Source organism: Oncorhynchus keta, chromosome 17 (assembly GCF_023373465.1).
Source record: "Oncorhynchus keta strain PuntledgeMale-10-30-2019 chromosome 17, Oket_V2, whole genome shotgun sequence".
In the NCBI taxonomy this organism is placed as follows: Eukaryota; Metazoa; Chordata; class Actinopteri; order Salmoniformes; family Salmonidae; genus Oncorhynchus; species Oncorhynchus keta.
In genome coordinates this window covers 46,420,423-46,444,373 of record NC_068437.1, presented here as the reverse complement: position 1 = coordinate 46,444,373, position 23,951 = coordinate 46,420,423, and the positions used below count along the sequence as shown (strand labels likewise).

General features: G+C 44.3%; 1 protein-coding gene across 2 annotated transcripts in view; it reads right to left on the bottom strand.

Moving 5' to 3' along the window:
- asz1 (ankyrin repeat, SAM and basic leucine zipper domain containing 1) overlaps positions 1-23,951 on the bottom strand; it is a 44,752-nt gene that overhangs the window by 8,117 nt on the left and 12,684 nt on the right. For both annotated transcript variants that reach the window (XM_035755816.2, XM_035755815.2), the window contains exons 5-10: positions 8,709-8,820; positions 8,175-8,309; positions 6,492-6,616; positions 5,739-5,811; positions 5,214-5,270; positions 4,874-4,986 (exon numbers count right to left, since the gene is read on the bottom strand). In XM_035755816.2, the coding sequence (XP_035611709.1) occupies positions 4,874-4,986; positions 5,214-5,270; positions 5,739-5,811; positions 6,492-6,616; positions 8,175-8,309; positions 8,709-8,820 (615 nt within the window). The remainder of the gene's footprint in view (positions 1-4,873; positions 4,987-5,213; positions 5,271-5,738; positions 5,812-6,491; positions 6,617-8,174; positions 8,310-8,708; positions 8,821-23,951) is intronic.

The window sequence follows — 23,951 nt, the reverse complement described above, 5'->3', positions numbered from 1 at the left end:
CTACAACATCTAACATCCCAGGCCAACTACAACATCTAACATCCCAGGCCAACTACAACATCTAACATCCCAGGCCAACTACAACATCTAACATCCCAGGCCAACTACAACATCTAACATCCCAGGCCAACTACAACATGGCCAAATAACATCCCAGGCCAACTACAACATCTAACATCCCAGGCCAACTAGAACATGGCCAAATAACATCCCAGGCCAACTACAACATCTAACATCCCAGGCCAACTACAACATCTAACATCCCAGGCCAACTACAACATGGCCAAATAACATCCCAGGCCAACTACAACATCTAACATCCTAGGCCAACTACAACATCTAACATCCCAGGCCAACTAGAACATGGCCAAATAACATCCCAGGCCAACTACAACATCTAACATCCCAGGCCAACTACAACATCTAACATCCCAGGCCAACTACAACATCTAACATCCCAGGCCAACTACATCTAACATCCCAGGCCAACTACAACATGGCCAAATAACATCCCAGGCCAACTACAACATCTAACATCCTAGGCCAACTACAACATCTAACATCCCAGGCCAACTAGAACATGGCCAAATAACATCCCAGGCCAACTACAACATCTAACATCCCAGGCCAACTACAACATCTAACATCCCAGGCCAACTACAACATGGCCAAATAACATCCCAGGCCAACTAGAACATCTAACATCCCAGGCCAACTAGAACATCTAACATCCCAGGCCAACTAGAACATCTAACATCCCAGGCCAACTAGAACATCTAACATCCCAGGCCAACTACAACATCTAACATCCCAGGCCAACTACAACATCTAACATCCCAGGCCAACTAGAACATGGCCAAATAACATCCCAGGCCAACTACAACATGGCCAAATAACATCCCAGGCCAACTAGAACATCTAACATCCCAGGCCAACTAGAACATCTAACATCCCAGGCCAACTACAACATCTAACATCCCAGGCCAACTAGAACATGGCCAAATAACATCCCAGGCCAACTACAACATCTAACATCCCAGGCCAACTACAACATCTAACATCCCAGGCCAACTAGAACATGGCCAAATAACATCCCAGGCCAACTACAACATCTAACATCCCAGGCCAACTACAACATCTAACATCCCAGGCCAACTAGAACATCTAACATCCCAGGCCAACTAGAACATGGCCAAATAACATCCCAGGCCAACTAGAACATCTAACATCCCAGGCCAACTACAACATCTAACATCCCAGGCCAACTAGAACATGGCCAAATAACATCCCAGGCCAACTACAACATCTAACATCCCAGGCCAACTACAACATCTAACATCCCAGGCCAACTAGAACATGGCCAAATAACATCCCAGGCCAACTACAACATCTAACATCCCAGGCCAACTACAACATCTAACATCCCAGGCCAACTAGAACATGGCCAAATAACATCCCAGGCCAACTACAACATCTAACATCCCAGGCCAACTACAACATCTAACATCCCAGGCCAACTAGAACATCTAACATCCCAGGCCAACTAGAACATGGCCAAATAACATCCCAGGCCAACTACAACATCTAACATCCCAGGCCAACTACAACATCTAACATCCCAGGCCAACTAGAACATGGCCAAATAACATCCCAGGCCAACTACAACATCTAACATCCCAGGCCAACTAGAACATCTAACATCCCAGGCCAACTACAACATCTAACATCCCAGGCCAACTAGAACATGGCCAAATAACATCCCAGGCCAACTACAACATCTAACATCCCAGGCCAACTACAACATCTAACATCCCAGGCCAACTACAACATGGCCAAATAACATCCCAGGCCAACTACAACATGGCCAAATAACATCCCAGGCCAACTAGAACATGGCCAAATAACATCCCAGGCCAACTAGAACATCTAACATCCCAGGCCAACTAGAACATGGCCAAATAACATCCCAGGCCAACTAGAACATAAACAAATAACATCCCAGGCCAACTAGAACATCAAGCTCGAGACCCTGGGTCTCGACCCTGCCCTGTGCAACTGGGTACTGGACTTCCTGACGGGCCGCCCCCAGGTGATCCACCCCGCTGATCCTCAACACTGGGGCCCACAAGGGTGCGTTCTGAGCCCTCTCCTGTACTCCCTGTTCACCCACAACTGCGTGGCCACGCACGCCTCCAACTCAATCATCAAGTTTGCGGACGACACAACAGTGGTAGGCTTGCTTACCAACAACGACGAGACAGCCTACAGGGAGGAGGTGAGGGCCCTCGGAGTGTGGTGTCAGGAAAATAACCTCACACTCAACGTCAACCAAACTAAGGAGATGATTGTGGACTTCAGGAAACAGCAGAGGGAACACCCCCCTATCCACATCGATGGAACAGTAGTGGAGAGGGTAGCAAGTTTTAAGTTCCTCGGCATACACATCAAGGACAAACTGAATTGGTCCACCCACACAGACAGCATCGTGAAGAAGGCGCAGCAGCGCCTCTGCAACCTCAGGAGGCTGAAGAAATTTGGCTTGTCACCAAAAGCACACAAACTTCTACAGATGCACAATCGAGAGCATCCTGGCGGGCTGTATCAACTGCTCCGCCCACAACCGTAAGGCTCTCCAGAGGGTAGTGAGGTCTGCACAACGAATCACCGGGGGCAAACTACCTGCACTCCAGGACACCTACACCACCCGATGTTACAGGAAGGCCATAAAGATCATCAAGGACAACAACCACCCGAGACACTGCCTGTTCGCCCCGCTATCATCCAGAAGGCGAGGTCAGTACAGGTGCATCAAAGCTGGGACCGAGAGACTGAAAAACAGCTTCTATCTCAAGGCCATCAGACTGTTAAACAGCCACCACTAACATTGAGTGGCTGCTGCCATCATACTGCCACTTTAATAATGGGAATTGATGGAAATTATGTAAAATATATCACTAGCCACTTTAAACAATGCTACCTAATATAATGTTTAAATACCCTACATTATTCATCTCATATGTATACGTATATACTGTACTCTATATCATCTACTGCATCTTTATGTAATACATGTATCATCTACTGCATCTTTATGTAATACATGTATCACTAGCCACTTTAACTATGCCACTCTGTTTACATACTCATCTCATATGTATATACTGTACTTGATACCATCTACTGTATCTTGCCTATGCCGCTCTGTAACATCACTCATTCATATATCTTTATCCCCTTACACTGTGTATAAGACAGTAGTTTAGGAATTGTTAGTTAGATTACTTGTTGGTTATTACTGCATTGCTACACTCGCATTAACATCTGCTAACCATGTGTATGTGACAAATAAAATTGTATTTGATTTGAACTAGAACATCCCAGGCCAACTAGAACATCTAACATCCCAGGCCAACTAGAACATCTAACATCCCAGGCCAACTAGAACGTCTAACCATCCCAGGCCAACTAGAACATGAACGTCTAACCATCCCAGGCCAACTAGAACATCTAACATCCCAGGCCAACTAGAACATCTAACATCCCAGACCAACTAGAACATGAACGTCTAACCATCCCAGACCAACTAGAACATTGACTTCTAACATCCCAGACCAACTAGAACATGAACGTCTAACCATCCCAGGCCAACTAGAACATGAACGTCTAACATCCCAGACCAACTAGAACATGAACGTCTAACATCCCAGGCCAACTAGAACATGAACGTCTAACATCCCAGACCAACTAGAACATGAACGTCTAACATCCCAGACCAACTAGAACATGAACGTCTAACATCCCAGACCAACTAGAACATGAACGTCTAACATCCCAGACCAACTAGAACATGAACGTCTAACATCCCAGGCCAACTAGAACATGAACGTCTAACATCCCAGACCAACTAGAACATGAACGTCTAACATCCCAGACCAACTAGAACATGAACGTCTAACATCCCAGACCAACTAGAACATTGACGTCTAACCATCCCAGACCAACTAGAACATGAACGTCTAACATCCCAGACCAACTAGAACATGAACGTCTAACATCCCAGACCAACTAGAACATGAACGTCTAACATCCCAGGCCAACTAGAACATGAACGTCTAACATCCCAGACCAACTAGAACATTGACGTCTAACATCCCAGACCAACTAGAACATTGACGTCTAACCATCCCAGACCAACTAGAACATTGACGTCTAACCATCCCAGACCAACTAGAACATGAACGTCTAACATCCCAGACCAACTAGAACATGAACGTCTAACATCCCAGGCCAACTAGAACATGAACGTCTAACATCCCAGGCCAACTAGAACATGGCCACTAGGTCCTGGGATGAGCATAAAGCATAAGGGATGTGGTAATCTAGTGCTTTAATGTTTACAGTGTGGCCATCATCAGAGGATTTACTCCTGGGGGATTTAAAGGCTCAGTAAAAGTACCCCTGTACCCCTGGCCCTGACACTATAGTACTGCTTGGCCTGAGAGCTATCCTATCATCAGTCACAGAGAGAAGGGGTGGGGGGGTGAAAGAGGGGATTTCATTCCATCTCCTCTCACCTTACAAATCATTACAGCCCCATTTAATAAACCATTAGGACTCTGCTCTCAGAAGCTCGGAGAGGATATAGGAGGTGAGGCAGTGGGAGAATAACAGTGGGATGGATGCTTTAGGTCAGTCTGAGGAATGACTTCCAGTGGTGTGCTGGAGGATGGACTGTGTACAGTATGTCATGTAAGTCTGTATGTGTTTGTGTTGCATATATAATGTGTCAAGAAAATATGTTATTGTGCTTGACGATTTGACCTGGAAGGAATTGCTCAAAATAATATTTTTTTTCATTGTACTTTAATGTTACCCGGTGTCTATGTTCTCCAGCTGGTTGACAGTGTCCAGGTCGACCCGGTCTAGATGCATCTCCTTCACTGCACTCAGAACCTTCTGCTGGTCCTCTGGGTCAGAGATACCAATCTGGGGGAGAACGCAACATTAATAACTGGGCAACATACTGGTAACTCAGGTTGCAAAATTCCCAAAACGTTCCCAAAGTTCCCAGGTTTTTCAGAAATCCTCGTTGAAGCATTCCCAGTTGGAGGATTCCTTCCATGCTAATTCTCTACTGATTCCAGGAACCATAGATTTCTGAAAAACCTGGAAACTTGCTGCCAGACATACTGACATAAAGAGGTCTTTCATACCTTCTCCAGGTCATCCTTCTCCATGGTTACCAGGTAGCTCCAAGTGATGTCATTTTCCTGCGGAGAGAAGAAAAACTACTTTGACGATCTGACAACTTGCAAACCAGCCTAAACCCTGAACAGATATTGTACAATCATTTACAATCTGCATTTGTGTAGCTACCGGTAAGTTTAAAAAAAAAAATACCGGTAACCGATTACAGTATGTATTTGTGTTGTGTAGCTACTATGTCTATTCGATCTAATGATGAAAATATCAATCCACCCCCACCACCCCAAACTGAGCTTCATACACTATAGTTTTTTCACCCAATCACTCCAGAGTCAGAACCACGGTCTTTACACCTGACTGCTCAACATCAATAAGCCAGCAGTAGGGTTGGACAGGTATTTGATAATACCATATGCTGGGATATGGCATGAGGGAGGTATGGAAATCTGAAAACTGTCCAATCACAGTGAGGATGAGGTACAGTACTCAAACAATGTCAGTGGTACTCCTGTGTGTGTGTGTACACTACTTACTAGCATTATGTCAGAGAGGTACTCCAGGTTGAGTCCGTGCAGAAGCAGCTCGATATCACACAGTTTGGCCAGACTAGGAGAGGTTCAAAGTCGTTATTTTGAAAGTGAATGGGCGCGTTTGAGATTGAACACATTGCAGTCCAACTGTGCAGAATCTCTGATCAACAAATCAACCTTTAAATCACCTACTCAACATTATTTGTAAAATCAGTCAGTTTGCTTATGCTCTCAGACAAGTAATGCATTCTCAATAACTTCCCCGGGTTAAATAAAAGCAATAAATAAATACATAAATAGGTTTAAGAGCCTACTACATCAACCCCACGTTGCCAAGTCGGCCGCCTAAAATATTTCAGAACAGATAAACATTGACAGATTAAACAATACAAATTAAAACATTGAATCTTCAACAGTCAAATACAGACTTAATATGTTAAAGCATTATGGTGCAGATTTAGCAGCTAGTCCCTAGATGTTTGTTAACATCTAAAAACCGGTCTCATGGCATGGGACACAACTCTACGTCCACTAGAGGGCCCCAAATACCAATCACGGCTGCTGGCCTCCACTGATTGATCTGTGGCCTTTTCTCAATTCATCTTACCTCGATTCCTCGCATTCTCCGTCCTAAAAACAAATTGTAAAATAACTCCTGAGGGGAGGGACCTTTTACCTCCTCCATTACGGTTGAGAAGAGGATATAGGATGTAAGGAATAGCAATAAGACGAATTGAGATTTAGCCATGGTCTCACCGCTCCTTGGAGTCAGCAGATAGATCGGCGTCCCTCTTGAAGAACTTGAAGAGGGTCTCCTCCTTCGAGGAGGTTACCTGCCCGTTGGTGAGGGCATTGCCTGGGGACGCCAGGATCCTGGCAATCTGCGAGGAAAGAAGGCCTGATACACAAAACTCTTTCCATGGCAGACTGACCAGGTGAAAGCTATGATCCCTTATTGATGTCACTTGTTAAATCCATTTCCGCCGGTGTAGATGAAGGGGAGGAGAGATTTTTAAAAGGATTATTAAGCCTTGGGACAGAGGATTGTGTATGTGTACCATTTAGAGGGTGAATGGGAAAGAAAATATTGAAGTGCCATTGAACAAGGTATGGTAGTAGGTGCCAGGTACACCGGTTTGAGTGTCAAGAACTGCAGTGCTGCTGGGTTTTTCATGCTCAACAGTTTCCTGTGTGCATCAAGAATGGTCAGCCACCCAAAGGACATCCAGACAACTTCATACAACTGTCGGAAGCATTGGCGTCAACACGGACCAGCATCCCTCTGGAACGCTTTAGACACCTTGTAGAGTCCAAGCCCCGACGAATTGAGGCTGTTCTGGGAGCAAAGGGGGGTGCAATTCAATATTAGGAAGGTGTTCCTAATGTTTTGTACACTCCGTGTATTTTATATGTTTGCAAGAGAAGGGGAAATTGGCGCTAGTCTACCACCTCAAGACTACCATTTCATAGTGTGGTAAATTTGTGGCTGTGGTTAGTGTTTGGTTTTACTGTACCTGTGGTTGTTTAAACACCAGATTTAGGTGCCAGAGTTATGTACTTGGCTAACTATGTGGGAAACAAAGTTGTGACTGAGGTTCTGTTGGTTCTACATGTGGTCAATTGTACACCGTGGCTATGTCAGAAGCACTCTTTCCAGCCTCTTGAGAATATATACTGAACTAAAATAGACGTAACATGTTGGCCCCATGTTTCATGAGCTGAAATAAGAGATCCCAGAAATGTTCCAAGATACCTCACCCTGCTTATTTCTCTCAAATTTTGCACACATTTGTTTACATCCCTGTTCGTGAGTATTTCTCCTTTGTCAAGATAATCCATCCACCTGACAGGTGTGGCATATCAAGAAGCTGATTAAACAGCATGATTATTACGAAGTTGCACCTTGTGCTGGGGACAATAAAAGGCCACTCTAATATGTGTAGTTTTGTCACACAATGGCACAGATGCCTCAAGTTTAGAGGGAGAATGCCGTTGGCAAGCTGACTGCAGGAATATCGACCAGAACTGTTGCCAGAGAATTGAATGTTCATTTGCCAGTACGTCCAACCGGCCTCACAACCGCAGACCACGTGTAACCATGCTGGCCCAGGACCTCCACATTCAGCTTCTTTACCTGCGAGATCGTCTGAGACCAGCCATACGGACAGCTAATGAAACTGAGGAGTATTTCTGTCTGTAATAAAGATTTTTTGTGGGGGATTGGCTGGGCCTGGCTCCCAGGTGGGTGGGCCTATGCCCTCCCAGGCCCACACATGGCTGCGCCCCTGCTCAGTCATGTGAAATCCGTAGATTAGGGCCTAGTTAATTTATTTCAATTGACTTATTTCCTTATATGAACTGTAACTAAGTAAAATCGCTAAAATTGTTGCATTTATATTTTTGTTCAGTATAAATAATATAACTACTGGTTGTGTTTACCTGTGGTCGTTTGAAGACCTTGGCCAAGTCGGCAGCACTCTTCTCTGCTTTGGTCTTGAGGGTCTTGTCTGCCCCCAGCTGGAGCAGCTTGAGGACGGCCTCTTCTCTTCCATACTGCACCGCCACACTCAGGGCCTGGGGTCAAAGGTCACAGCAGGTCATCACCTATCAATGTCTAGCGGCATCCTAATTACTATTAATAACCACACAGTGTCACCAATCATTACTATCAATCACAGTTAGAATCAATCAAGATAATGTAAAAGCATTTGATTGTTGTTAGCATGGGCTGGAGGGAGTTTCCAACATATTTCCTAAACCAGTCATTTTCTTTCAAATAACATGTACACATATTTAGCAGATGTTATTGCGGGTGTAGCAAAATGCTTGTAAATGCTTTCAAACTATGTCCCAAGGGAAGTGAACAAGTCCACCCGTTTGGAGAAAGGAGAGATTATTGGGATGTAGGGAAGGCTGATGAATAAAATTGTCCGCTTATGTGAGACAGGCATTACACCAGGTAGGCATTCTTACCGTGTACCCATTTTCATCCTGGGAGTTGACCTCTGCCCCGTGAGACAACAACAGGTTGATTACCTGACTGTAGCCGTCCCGGGACGCCAGCATCAGGGATGTCATACGAGACCTGGCAATTAGACTAGAATGAATAGGGTATCCACCTCATCTACCTAGAATGGGTGAAAATGCACTTCGGTAATGATATTTCACTGCCTTCAGAAAGTATTCACACTCCTCGACTTAATTTGTTTATGTAGGTAGGGGTAAAGTGACTATGCATAGATAACAAACAGCGAGTAGCAGCAGTGTAAAAACAAGTGTGTGTGGTGGTGGTGGGGGGGTAAATGAATGTAAATAGTCTGGGTGGCCATTTGATGAATTGTTCAGCAGTCTTATGGCTTGGGCGTAGAAGCTGTTAATGAGCCTTTTGGTCCTAGACTTGGTGCTCCGGTACTGCTTGCCGTGCGGTAGCAGAGAGAACAAGTCTGAGACTTGGGTGAGTGGAGCCATTGACAATATTTTGGGCTTTCCTCTGACACTGCCTAGTATATAGGTCCTGGATGGCCCCAGTGATGTACTGGGCCGTAAGCTCTGTAGCGCCTTGTGGTCAAATGCAGAGCATTGCCATACCAGGCGGTGATGCAACCGGTCCGGATGCTCAACGGTTCAGCTGTAGAACTTTTTCAGGATCGGGAGACCCATGACAAATCTTTTCAGTCTCCCGTGGGGGAAAAGGTGTTGTCGTGCCCTCTTCACGACTGTCTTGGTGTGTTTGGATCATGATAGTTTGTTGGTGATGTGGACACCAAGGAACTTGAAACTCTCGACCCGCTCCACTACAGCCCCGTCGATGGTAATGGAGGCCTGTTTGGCCCGCCTTTCCCTGTAGTTCACGATTGGCTTCTTTGTCTTGCTCACAATCTTGTGGGTGAACAGGGAGTACAGGAGGGGACTAAACATGCACCCCTGTGGGACCCCAGTGTTGAGGATCAGCGTGGCAGACGTGTTGTTGCCTACACTTATTACCTGAGGGCGGCCTGTCAGGAAGTCCAGGATCCAGTTACAGAGAGGTGTAACTGGAGGTGTTGTCCCAGGGTCTTTAGCTTAGTGATGAGCTTTGTGGGAAATATGGTATTGAACGCTGAGCTGTAGTCAATGAACAGAATTCTCACATAGGTGTTCTATTTGTCCAGGTGGGAAAGGGCATTGAGATCGCGTCATATGTGGATCTGTTGGGGTGGTACGCGAATTGGAGTGGGTCTAGAGTATCCAGAATGATGCGGTTGATAGCCTTTCAAAGCCTTTCAAAGCACTTCATGGCTACTGACATGAGTGCTACGGGGCAATAATAATTTAGGCAAGTTACCTTCGCTTCCTTGGGCATAGGGACTATGGTGGTCTGCTTGAAACATGTAGGTATTACAGACTCGGTCAGGGAGAGGTTGAAAAATGTCAGTGAAGACACTTGCCAGTTGGTCTGCGCTGAACACGACCTGGCAATCCGTCTGGCCCCGCAGCTTTGTGAATGTTGACCTGTTTGAAGGTCTTGCTCACATCAGCTACCGAGAGCATTATCACACAGTCGTCCAGAATAGCTGGTGCTCTCACGCATGTTTAAGTGTTGCTTGTCTCGAAGCGAGCATAAAACGAATTTAGCTCATCTGGTAGGCTCGTGTCACTGGGCAGCTCGTGGCTGGTTTTCCTTTTGTAGTCCGTAGTTTTCAAGCCCTGCCACATCCGACGAGCGTCTGAATCCTACTACACCGGCGCTATCTTAATCCTATATTGACGCTTTTCCTGTTTGTTGGTTCGTCTGAGGGCATAGCGGGACTTCTTATAAGCATCCGGATTAGTGCTCCTTAACCTCTCTAGGGTACATGAGCGTCCCACCTCGTCAACAGCCAGTGAAACTGCAGGGCTCCAAATTCAAAACAGAAATCCCATAATTAAAATTCCTCGAACATACAAGTATTTTACACCATTTTAAAGATACACTTTGTAAATCCAGCCACAGTGTCCGATTTCAAAAAGGCTTTAGGATGAAAGCACACCAAACGATTATGTTAGGTCAGAGAGAAGTCACAGAAAAACACAGCCATTTTTCCAGCCAAAGAGAGGAGTCACAAAAAGCAGAAATAGAGATAAAATTAATCACTAACCTTTGATGATCTTCATCAAATAACACACATAGGACTTCATGTTACACAATACATGTATGTTTTGTTCAGTAAAGTTCATATTTATATCCAAAAATCTGAGTTTACATTTGCGTGTTGTTCAGTAGTTCCAAAACCACCAGTGATTTTGCAGAGAGACACATCAATTTACTCCCTCTTGCAGGAACTGCTGACACACTCCAGCCACATGAGGTCTAACATTGTCTTGCATTAGGAGGAACCCAGGGCCAACCGCACCAGCATATGGTCTCAGAAGGGGTCTGAGGATCTCCTCGTCTCCAGACTCTAGTCACGTCAGTCACATGTGCTCAGTGTGAACCTGCTGTGAAGAGCACAGGGCGCCAGTGGCGAATTTGCCAATGTTGGTGTTCTCTGGCAAATGCCAAACGTCCTGCACGGTGTTGGGCTGTAAGCACAACCCTCACCTGTGGACGTCGGGCCCTCATACCACCCTCATGGGGTCTGTTTCTGGCCGTTTGAGCAGACACATGCACATTTGTGGCCTGCTGGAGGTCATTTTCCTACTCCTCCTTGCACAAAGGCGGAGGTAGCGGTCCTGCTGCTGGGTTGTTGCCCTCCTACGGCCTGCTCCACATCTCCTGATGTACTGGCCTGTCTCCTGGTAGCGCCTCCATGCTCTGGACACTACGCTGACAGACACAGCAAACCTTCTTGCCACAGCTCGCATTGATGTGCTATCCTGAGCTGCACTACCTGAGCCACTTGTGTGGGTTGTAGACTCCGTCTCATGCTACCACTAGAGTGAAAGCACCGCCAGCATTCAAAAGTGACCAAAACATCAGCCAGGAAGCATAGGAACTAAGAAGTGGTCTGTGGTCACCACCTGCAGAACCACTCCTTTATTGGGGATGTCTTGCTAATTGCCTATAATTTCCACCTTGTTGTCTATTCCATTTGCACAACAGCATGTGAAATGTATTGTCAATCAGTGTTGCTTCCTAAGTGGACAGTTTGATTTCACAGAAGTGTGATTGACTTGGAGTTACATTGTGCTGGTTAAGTGTTCCCTTTATTTTTTTGAGCAGTGTATATATAATAATATATACATATTTATAAAAATCCTGTTTCTTCATTTCCATAATTAGTTAATGTTTGTAGTAATGTAGGAAATTTATGCAAAGGATTTTACCTCTCACCAGTCGAGGCATTACCAGATGGACATTATTGCAAGCAATTATTATATTAGCAAACAATCATTGTGAATCATCCTATATTGTCCCTAACATCTTTTACTCCTTCACAACAGTTGTGGGATATGCACGCACACACACACTCAACCATTTCCCCCCACACAACCATAGGCTACATTCTCAACAGTTGCACCATCCCAGAGCCCAACTCAAGAAAGGTCTTGATTTACAAATTAATATAAAGTTGCAGCTGTATGAGAAGGCCTGCAAGACTGTGCAGGAAAAAAAATGGGCAGAAATGGAGAGATTTTATTAACCATTGCCACATCCTAGATGATGCAGGTCAAATGTACACATTTTCGCTGAAAACATCCACAACACGGTCCCCTGTATTGACCATATATTCCCAAGCATCTCCATGCAGTCAAACTTGATTTTGTGCCACAATAATATACCCCCTCTCTGAATGTCCGAGTGTGACCCCCTCCACATGGGTTACTGCAGCTAGTGTTGCCAGTACTGCCACTGCCTGGGTGGGGGCACCCCACCGGAATCCCCACCGGCTAGGTACAAGGTTGTTATAAGGTTCTCAATAGCAGCTTTGAGAATTTCCTTGTATAGTATGCTCTCCCGTTAGGGGGCTTTGGCTTTGCAGGTCCAACCCTGCCAAGCAGACTCAGAATCTTGAGGGGGCAGTGCTGCTCTAGGTCTCTGAGTGCGTTTTGACTGCATACATACCGCTTACAGCAGGCCCATAAAACAGTTTGGGACTTCTCCTTAGTATCTGGGTCATTCAGGTGGGTGTCTAGGGTATAGGGTTGTGGACCGTTCCATCAATATAGGATCAGAAACAAATAAGATATACAATGTATTTTTTAAATGTAGTTCCCCATTATAGGACAATAAATAAATTAAATGTATAATTAAAAAAAAACACTGTTCCACCATGATAGGACAATAAATTAGACAATCCATTATAAAAAGTATATCCATCATCTGAACAACATTGAAAGCCCTCTCATACCCCGGCTCACAGCAATACATTGGTTCTGAGATATGCAACCATTTCCTTTCTCACTCAACGCCACACTTTCCCAAACATTAAAAAAACACACTATCCATCCACATATACTGTGCCTTCTGTTTACTGAGTTTTTATCTTCACCATGTTGAATTAGTGCTTTTGTGTTCCAATTAGTTCTATTGATGAAGATATATAGAAAAGCTATATTTTTATTGTATTATTACAATCCATAACCGGGATAGAATTGTGTTACTGTTTTCCTCATCTATAAGAATGTAATACTTTTTAAAATAGCCATGGAGTAGTCTTTGTGTCTCTAAACAACTGGTTATCAATATATAGTTTATCGACAACGAGATCTACTCGTTTCCCTTTTCATCTATTTTCCTTGAAAATTTGATACAGAACTCTACGCCGTTCTGCAATTTCCTTCGGGAACTGATCATTCATGCCAATTTTGGTCCCAGCAAGTCTTTTACCCAGGCCTTTAACCATTATTTTATATTTAAATGAAGCAAATTTGCCAACGATTGGGTGTTTATACCTCTGCCCTCTTTGTCCGAATAGGTGTACACGTTCGAGTTACATTTAGTTGATAGCTTCTCGTAGAATCTGAACTCTAACTACAGATTCAGGAACTTCTCCTTTCTCTTGGATACCTGTAAGTACCAGATTCTCGCTCATGGATCTAGTCTGTATTTCAAGTAAGGCTTCTCTCAGAACAGTTTTCATTCACTTCGGTTTCAATCTTATTGAATGTCACTTTTAGCTTGTTTGTTTCCGTCTCCAATGTTGCAGCTTTTTCATCACTCATCTCGAGACTTGCCTTCAACTCTTATATCGTTACTGACTAATTCAAGTATACCCAGTTTGTCATTTATCGATTTTAACAGATCCGTTTCGACCTTTACCATCCCCGGTGGTGAAAATATTAAATCGTCTGTGTCTGTAGAAGAATCACGTTTTCGTTTTGAAATCTGTTCCCATGTCTTACTCTCCGTCATGTTTGGGTGTTGCTTGTTTTCCTAATATTTGTCAATAAATTTCTCTAGTCTTAAGATTTGTTTTATGTTATTATCCAGATTGAAGGTTATCACCCACCATGAAAAATATTTTACATTCACTGTCTAGTGATATGAATAACAATTTCAAAGTAGAGAAGTGTATGCAAGAGATAAAGAAATATTCCGTCATTGTTGACAAAGATGGAATCTGTCTGACATACAAAAAGCTTGGGGAAAAATACAGAGGATGTCTAACTCGTTGACTAAAAAAAAGATGGTCTTTAACTGTTCTAGCCGAAGTAAGAAAACAGGCTGAGAAATTATTTCTGGAGAATCATGACAGGACATTGCAGAGAGATAAGAATAGTTTGAAAGCTCTTGGTGAACATAAAAACCTTGAGAGAAGAGATTCAACAATTACAGGAGAGGGTTGTAAAAAACAGACTTGGCTCCAACAAGTGGACCCTTTGTTCCCTCAATCTACCCTCACACTGAGTTGCGCAAGGATGATCGGGTTTCAAGAATCTGGTCAGCATTGCCTGGCATTGAGTCAACAGATTCTGACAGCAGTGATGAACAATGTCTTAGCACAACCAGAACATAGGCTGTAAAAGGTAGTAAAGACAAACCTCCGGTGACAGTAATCACACATAAATCAGCATCGGATGAATGGATGAATGGTCAAATACTTTGAAGCATCCACGAGACGTGGGTATCAGAGATACGCAGGTTCCAAGTGAAACCAACATTATTCGTTCAGCAGATGAGAAACCTGGTGTATGTCATTATTGCGGGATATCTGGTCACTGGCAACGAGAATGTCGGAAAAGAAAATGTGTTCTTATGAGGAATGGTCAGGAGAAGCAGGGTCTAAGGGGAAATGGAATGAAGACAGCCCCAACAATGCAAAGCTGATGCAGAAACTTAAGAAGCTCTCTCCGGCTCAGCAGCAGAGTTTGCTGGATGCTGTGGAGGGAAACTTATAGACCCCCTCTTATGTTCCATCTCAGCTGGTGTACATATGAAATCAGATGGAATATGTGAACATGATGGTTAACAACTTTGCAGTAGATGTTTCAGTAGATACGGATGCTGAAGTCACTATTGCCCATATCTTATGCAAAACATATACAGTTGAATTTGAAAGTTTACATACACCTTAGCCAAATACATTTAAACTCAGTCTTTCACAATTCCTGACATTTTATCCTAGTAAATATTCCCTGTCTTAGGTCAGTTAGGATCACCACTTTATTTTAAGAGTGTGAAATGTCAGAATAGTAGTAGAGAAAATGATTTCAGCTTTCATTTCTTTCATCACATTCCCAGTGGGTCAGAAGTGTACACATACTCAATTAGTATTTGTTAGCATTGCCTTTAAATTGTTTAACTTAAGTCAAAGGTGGCCTTCCACAATCTTCCCACAATAAGTTGGGTGCATTTTGGCCAGAGTCAGGTTTGTAGGCTTCCTTGCTCGCACATGCTTTTTCAGTTCTGCTCACAAAATGTTCTATAGGATTGAGGTCAGGGCTTTGTGATGGCCACTCCAATACCTTGACTTTGTTGTCCTTAAGCCATTTTGCCACAACTTTGAAAGTATGCTCGGGGTCATTGTCCATTTGGAAGATTCATTTGCGACCAAGTTTTAACTTCCTGACTGATGTCTTGAGATGTTGCTTCAATACATCCACATTGCCTCATGATGCAATCTATTTTGTGAAGTGCACCAGTCCCTCCTGCAGCAAAACCCCCCACAACATGATGCTGCCACCCCCGTGCTTCACGGTTGGGATGGTGTTCTTCAGCTTGCAAGACTCCCCCCTTTTCCTCCAAACATGACGATGGCCATTATGGCCAAACAGTTCTATTTTTGTTTCATCAGACCAGAGGACATTTCCCCAAAAAGTACAATCTTTGTCCCCATGTGCAGTTGCAAACCGTAGTCTGGCTTTTTATGGCGGTTTTTGAGCAGTGGCTTCTTCCTTGCTGAGTGGCTATTCAGGTTATGTCAATATAGGACTCATTTTACTGTGCATATAGATACTTTGTAAACAATATTTGGGAAAATTACTTGTGTCATGCACAAAGTAGATGTCCTAACCAAACTGTCAAAACTATAGTTTGTTAAACACGAAATTTGTGGAGTGGTTGAAAAACGAGTTTTAATGAGTCCAACCTAAATGTATGTAAACTTCCGACATCAACTGTATGTCCTCAGTACACCAGCAAGAAGATGAGAGCGACAGGAGTGGGTGGGAGACAGATATGAAACAAACCATTATCAATTTCTATTGGTCCAATGAAGATTGATGCAGGGCTGTTTGAACAACCTATTTTAGGCCTTGATGTTATTTTGCAACTTGACTCTACATTGAACAATTCAAGAAGGGATGGCATGACCGGAAGCATTGCCTAAGATATTATGTAGTATACGAGCAACACATAAGAAAACCACAGGGTTGAGTCCGTTTGAGGTCATCACAGGTCGACACGTCACTACTAGGCACGTTAGATTTGAGAAAAGCAGACATTCACTTTATGAGTGACACAATGCTTAACTATTGCATACAACTCTAATGCAGTAAGGGAAGCAGACAAACAATTAAAAGAGGTGTGGGGGATAAGTCCTGAGGGGGGACATAACATAGTACCAGGACAGTGGGTGATGGTAAAACTTTTTTTTTTTTTTTATGTCACAGACACATTAGGGCCAAAATAGGAAAGTCCTTATACATTTTTTGTCATAATGGAGGTCAGCAATAAAAGTCTAGGGAAAATCACAATGTTACTCATTGTAAGGTTTTCCTTTTTGATGACAAAGCAGAGCCTGGAGAATAAAGAACTGATTGATTAGCAATTGGGGCCAATCTCGGGCGAAGAAGCATAGTAAGATGATCAGAACCTGATAAGCTTCCATGTTGTACACCGCAGTCATCATATTAGGGATATCTAGGTGAAATGTCCAACTTTTTCATGAAAATCGGGACATGAGTCACAATTCAACGGCTCAGACACAAGAGGTATGTGGCAGGGTCTACAGTCAATCACGGATTAAAAAAGAAAACCAGCCCCGTAGCGGACCAGGGTGTCTTGCTCCCAGACAGACTAAATTACTTTTTTGCTCGCTTTGAGGACAATACAGTGCCACTGACACAGCCTGCTAGCAAAACCGGCGGACTCTCCTTCACTGCAGCCGACTCACTAAAACATTTAACCCTCGCAAGGCTGCAGGCCCAGACGGCATCCCCAGCCACGTCCTCAGAGCATGCGCAGACCAGCTGGCTGGTGTGTTTACGGACATATTCAATCAATCAATCCTTATCCCAGTCAGCTGTTCCCACATGCTTCAAGAGGGCCATCATTGTTCCTGTTCCCAAGAAAGCTAAGGTAACTGAGCTAAACGACTACCGCCCGTAACACTCCGTCATCATGAAGTGCTTTGAGAGACTAGTCAAGGACCATATCACCGCCACCCTACCTGACACCCTGGGTCTCGATCCCCCCGTGCAATTGGGTACTGGACTTCCTGACGGGCCGCCCCCAGGTGGAGGTGAGGGCCCTCGGAGTGTGGTGTCAGGAAAATAACCCCACACTCAACGTCAACAAAACAAAGGAGATGATTGTGGACTTCAAGAAACAGCAGAGGGAGCACCCCCCTACCCACATCGACAGGACAGTAGTGGAGAGGGTAGTAAGTTAAGTTCTTTGGGGCACACATCACGGACAAACTGAATTGGTCCACCCACACAGACAGCATCGTGAAGAAGGCGCCTCTTCAACCTCAGGAGGCTGAAGAAATTTGGCTTGTCACCAAATGCACAAACTTCTACAGATGCACAATCGAGAGTATCACCGCCTGGTACGGGAACTGCTCCGCCCACAACCGTAAGGCTCTCCAGAGGGTAGTGAGGTCTGCACAACGCATCACCGGGGGCAAACTATCTGCCCTCCAGGACACCTACACCACCCGATGTCACAGGAAAGCCATAAAGATCATCAAGGACAACAACCATCCGAGCCACTGCCTGTTCACCCCGCTATCATCCAGAAGGCGAGGTCAGTACAGGTGCATCAAAGCAGGGACCGACAGACTGAAAAACAGCTTCTATCTCAAGGCCATCAGACTGTTAAACAGCCACCACTAACATTGAGTGGATGCTGCCAACATACTGACTCAACTCCAGCCACTTTAATAATGGAAATGGATGGAAATGGATGAAAAAAAAAAGGTATCACTAGCCACTTTAAACAAGGCCACTTAATATAATGTTTCCATACCCTACATTACCCATCTCATATGTATATGTATATACACTGTACTCTATACAGTGCCTTGCGAAAGTATTCGGCCCCCTTGAACTTTTGCCACATTTCAGGCTTCAAAACATAAAGATATAAAACTGTATTTTTTTGTGAGGAATCAACAACAAGTGGGACACAATCATGAAGTGGAACGACATTTATTGGATATTTCAAACTTTAACAAATCAAAAACTGAAAAATTGGGCGTGCAAAATTATTCAGCCCCTTTACTTTCAGTGCAGCAAACTCTCTCCAGAAGTTCAGTGAGGATCTCTGAATGATCCAATGTTGACCTAAATGACTAATGATGATAAATACAATCCACCTGTGTGTAATCAAGTCTCCGTATAAATGCACCTGCACTGTGATAGTCTCAGAGGTCCGTTAAAAGCGCAGAGAGCATCATGAAGAACAAGGAACTCACCAGGCAGGTCCGAGATACTGTTGTGAAGAAGTTTAAAGCCGGATTTGGATACAAAAAGATTTCCCAAGCTTTAAACATCCCAATGAGCACTGTGCAAGCGATAATATTGAAATGGAGGGAGTATCAGACCACTGCAAATCTACCAAGACCTGGCCGTCCCTCTAAACTTTCAGCTCATACAAGGAGAAGACTGATCAGAGATGCAGCCAAGAGGCCCATGATCACTCTGGATGAACTGCAGAGATCTACAGCTGAGGTGGGAGACTCTGTCCATAGGACAACAATCAGTCGTATATTGCACAAATCTGGCCATTTCTTAAAGATATCCATAAAAAGTGTCGTTTAAAGTTTGCCACAAGCCACCTGGGAGACACACCAAACATGTGGAAGAAGTTGCTCTGGTCAGATGAAACCAAAATTGAACTTTTTGGCAACAATGCAAAACGTTATGTTTGGCGTAAAAGCAACACAGCTCATCACCCTGACCACACCATCCCCACTGTCAAACATGGTGGTGGCAGCATCATGGTTTGGGCCTGCTTTTCTTCAGCAGGGACAGGGAAGATGGATAAAATTGATGGGAAGATGGATGGAGCCAAATACAGGACCATTCTGGAAGAAAACCTGATGGAGTCTGCAAAAGACCTGAGACTGGGACAGAGATTTGTCTTCCAACAAGACAATGATCCAAAACATAAAGCAAAATCTACAATGGAATGGTTCAAAAATAAACATATCCAGGTGTTAAAATGGCCAAGTCAAAGTCCAGACCTGAATCCAATCGAGAATCTGTGGAAAGAACTGAAAACTGCTGTTCACAAATGCTCTCCATCCAACCTCACTGAGCTCGAGCTGTTTTGCAAGGAGGAATGGGAAAAAATGTCAGTCTCTCGATGTGCAAAACTGATAGAGACATACCCCAAGCGACTTACAGCTGTAATCGCAGCAAAAGGTGGCGCTACAAAGTATAAACTTAAGGGGGCTGAATAATTTTGCACGCCCAATTTTTCAGTTTTTGATTTGTTAAAAAGGTTTGAAATATCGTTCCACTTCATGATTGTGTCCCACTTGTTGTTGATTCTTCACAAAAAAATACAGTTTTATATCTTTATGTTTGAAGCCTGAAATGTGGCAAAAGGTCGCAAAGTTCAAGGGGGCTGAATACTTTCGCAAGGCACTGTATCTACTGCATCTTTATGTAATACAGGTATCACTAGCCACTTTAAACTAAACTATTTTGTTTACATACCCTACATTACTCATCTCATATGTATATACTGTACTCGATACCATCTACTGCATCTTGCCTATGCCATTCTCTACCATCACTCATTCATATATCTTTATGTACATATTCTTTATCCCTTTACACTTGTGTGTATAGTAGTTGTGGAATTGATAGGTTAGATTACTCATTGGTTATTACTGCATTGTCGGAACTAGAAGCACAAGCATTTCGCTACACTCGCATTAACATCTGCTAACCATGTGTATGTGACAAATAAAATTTGATTTGCTTATTTAGGGATATCTGTGAAATACTAATTTCTCTTGAAACCAGGATATGTTACTTTCACTTTTGTTTCTTTTGTTACAGGCTATGAGAATCTACCGTCTGAAACTTAAGCAATATCCCTTGACCCAAGGACTGTACCTTAAACGATACAAGATCACCAATGAAGTGTTCATTAGAGAAGTCTTTATCAACTAGTAGAACGGAAGAAAAATTAGAATGGAAGAATTCCTCACTATCGTCAGAACATCATTTATAATAGTCATCTATGAGGGACTGATACCAGTGTGGAAGATATGATCACTTAAAAAGACTTGGTGAATGATTACCTTGCCAATAGGACAATTTCATATTATTGTCTTGATAATAGTGTGTGTGCGCGCGCGAGTTTCCTCCTAATAAAGGATGTGGTAGGAATCGTAAGGGACATCATCATTACACCTGTTAATACTTATTTTCTATAACTTTGTTCGAAATATATTTCTTATTGTAACAGCAAGTACAATATTCCCTTTGTGTTTTATAGAAATGCAAGGTGTTTAATGTGAATGATTTAATTTTTCCATGTTTTCTATTGTTTTCGAAATATACATTGCAATAATTGTTATTTTTTTAAATGGTCTAGGGTGGGGGGGATATGTCGAAGATAAATACACAACGCAGAGAATGAGAGGACGAGAATTAACGATCAATGGAAATAGTTGTTTTTCAGTTCAACATCTGTTTAGAATCTGTTAGGAATGTCAGTCCTGAACTCAAAGCTACGTGTGCTATGTTTTAATTTGTCTGAGTTTAGAGAATACTTTTTATTTGGCCATTGGCCCAGTTGTACTGCAAGGACTTGGAATTGGTCAGCCACAGGCTAGGGTGGGGAGTTATAAATGACATCCTGTTATTTTTTTTCTGGGGAGAGAATCACTGAGGACAGGGGAGCATGAATATCTACCATCTACCACCCTGCATGATTTGTCCTCTTTGAATAAGAATAAACCCATTTTCTTCCCCCTGATCTGCTTTGGGGTGTGTGTTATTGAGGAGTAACATCAAGCTTTGGGGTCTGTGTTATTGAAGAGTAACATCAACTGCTAACAGTTAAGGGCTTGTAAATTAAGCATTTCACTATAAGGTCTATTGTATTTGGCGCATGTGACAAATAACATTTGATTTTAAATAGCTGTGCAGCGACACTCCCCATCCAACCTGATAGATTATGAGATTATGAGGTTCTGCAGAGAGGAATGGGAGAAACTTCCCAAATACAGGTGTGCCAAGCTTGTAGCGTCATACCCAAGAAGACTCGAAGCTGTAATCGCTGCTAAAGGTACTGAGTAAAGGGTCTGAATACTTGTGTAAATATGTTTTTGTTTATAAATTTGCAAAAATGTCTAATAACCGGTTTTCGCTTCGTAATTATAGGGTATTGTGTGTAGGTTGAGGAAACAAATGAATTGATCAATTTTAGAATAAAGGCTGTAATGTAACAAATGTGGAAAGATTCAAGGGGTCTGAACAGAACAGGGCTCCGGGCAGCCGAGCGGAAATGGAGGAAAACTCGCCTCCCTGCGGACCTGGCATCCTTTCACTCCCTCCTCTCTACATTTTCCTCCTCTGTCTCTGCTGCTAAAGCCATTTTCTACCACTCTAAATTCCAAGCATCTGCCTCTAACCCTAGGAAGCTCTTTGCCACCTTCTCCTCCCTCCTGAATTCTCCCCCCCCCCTCCTCCTCCCTCTCTGCAGATGACTTCGTCAACCATTTTGAAAAGAAGATCAACGACAACCGATCCTCGTTTGCTAAGTCAAACGGCACCGCTGGTTCTGCTCACACTGCCCTACCCTGTGCTCTGACCTCTTTCTCCCCTCTCTCTCCAGATGAAATCTCGCGTCTTGTGACGGCCGGCCGCCCAACAACCTGCCCGCTTGACCCTATCCCCTCCTCTCTTCTCCAGACCATTTCCAGAGACCTTCTCCCTTACCTCACCTCGCTCATCAACTCATCCCTGACCGCTGGCTACGTCCCTTCCGTCTTCAAGAGAGCGAGAGTTGCACCCCTTCTGAAAAAACCTACACTCGATCCCTCCGATGTCAACAACTACAGACCAGTATCCCTTCTTTCTTTTCTCTCCAAAACTCTTGAACGTGCCGTCCTTGGCCAGCTCTCCCGCTATCTCTCTCTGAATGACCTTCTTGATCCTAATCAGTCAGGTTTCAAGACTAGTCATTCAACTGAGACTGCTCTTCTCTGTATCACGGAGCGCTCCGCACCGCTAAAGCGAACTCTCTCTCCTCTGCTCTCATCCTTCTAGACCTATCGGCTGCCTTCGATACTGTGAACCATCAGATCCTCCTCTCCACCCTCTCCGAGTTGGGCATCTCCGGCGCGGCCCACGCTTGGATTGCGTCCTACCTGACAGGTCGCTCCTACCAGGTGGCGTGGCGAGAATCTGTCTCCTCACCACGCGCTCTCACCACTGGTGTCCCCCAGGGCTCTGTTCTAGGCCCTCTCCTATTCTCGCTATACACCAAGTCACTTGGCTCTGTCATAACCTCACATGGTCTCTCCTATCATTGCTATGCAGACGACACACAATTAATCTTCTCCTTTCCCCCTTCTGATGACCAGGTGGCGAATCACATCTCTGCATGTCTGGCAGACATATCAGTGTGGATGACGGATCACCACCTCAAGCTGAACCTCGGCAAGACGGAGCTGCTCTTCCTCCCGGGGAAGGACTGCCCGTTCCATGATCTCGCCATCACGGTTGACAACTCCATTGTGTCCTCCTCCCAGAGCGCTAAGAACCTTGGCGTGATCCTGGACAACACCCTGTCGTTCTCAACTAACATCAAGGCGGTGGCCCGTTCCTGTAGGTTCATGCTCTACAACATCCGCAGAGTACGACCCTGCCTCACACAGGAAGCGGCGCAGGTCCTAATCCAGGCACTTGTCATCTCCCGTCTGGATTACTGCAACTCGCTGTTGGCTGGGCTCCCTGCCTGTGCCATTAAACCCCTACAACTCATCCAGAACGCCGCAGCCCGTCTGGTGTTCAACCTTCCCAAGTTCTCTCACGTCATCCCGCTCCTCCGCTCTCTCCACTGGCTTCCAGTTGAAGCTTGCATTCGCTACAAGACCATGGTGCTTGCCTACGGAGCTGTGAGGGGAACGGCACCTCAGTACCTCCAGGCTCTGATCAGGCCCTACACCCAAACAAGGGCACTGCGTTCATCCACCTCTGGCCTGCTCGCCTCCCTACCACTGAGGAAGTACAGTTCCCGCTCAGCCCAGTCAAAACTGTTCGCTGCTCTGGCCCCCCAATGGTGGAACAAACTCCCTCACGACGCCAGGACAGCGGAGTCAATCACCACCTTCCGGAGACACCTGAAACCCCACCTCTTTAAGGAATACCTAGGATAGGGTAAGTAATCCTTCTCACCCCCCCCCCCCTTTAAGATTTAGATGCACTATTGTAAAGTGACTGTTCTACTGGATGTCATAAGGTGAACGCACCAATTTGTAAGTCGCTCTGGATAAGAGCGTCTGCTAAATGACTTAAATGTAAATGTAAATGAATACTTTCCGAATGCACTGTATCTGGCCTCCATTGATTTAGTCACCCTAATAAGGGTAAAAATTCCAATAGAGAGACCTGAGGTTTGGACCA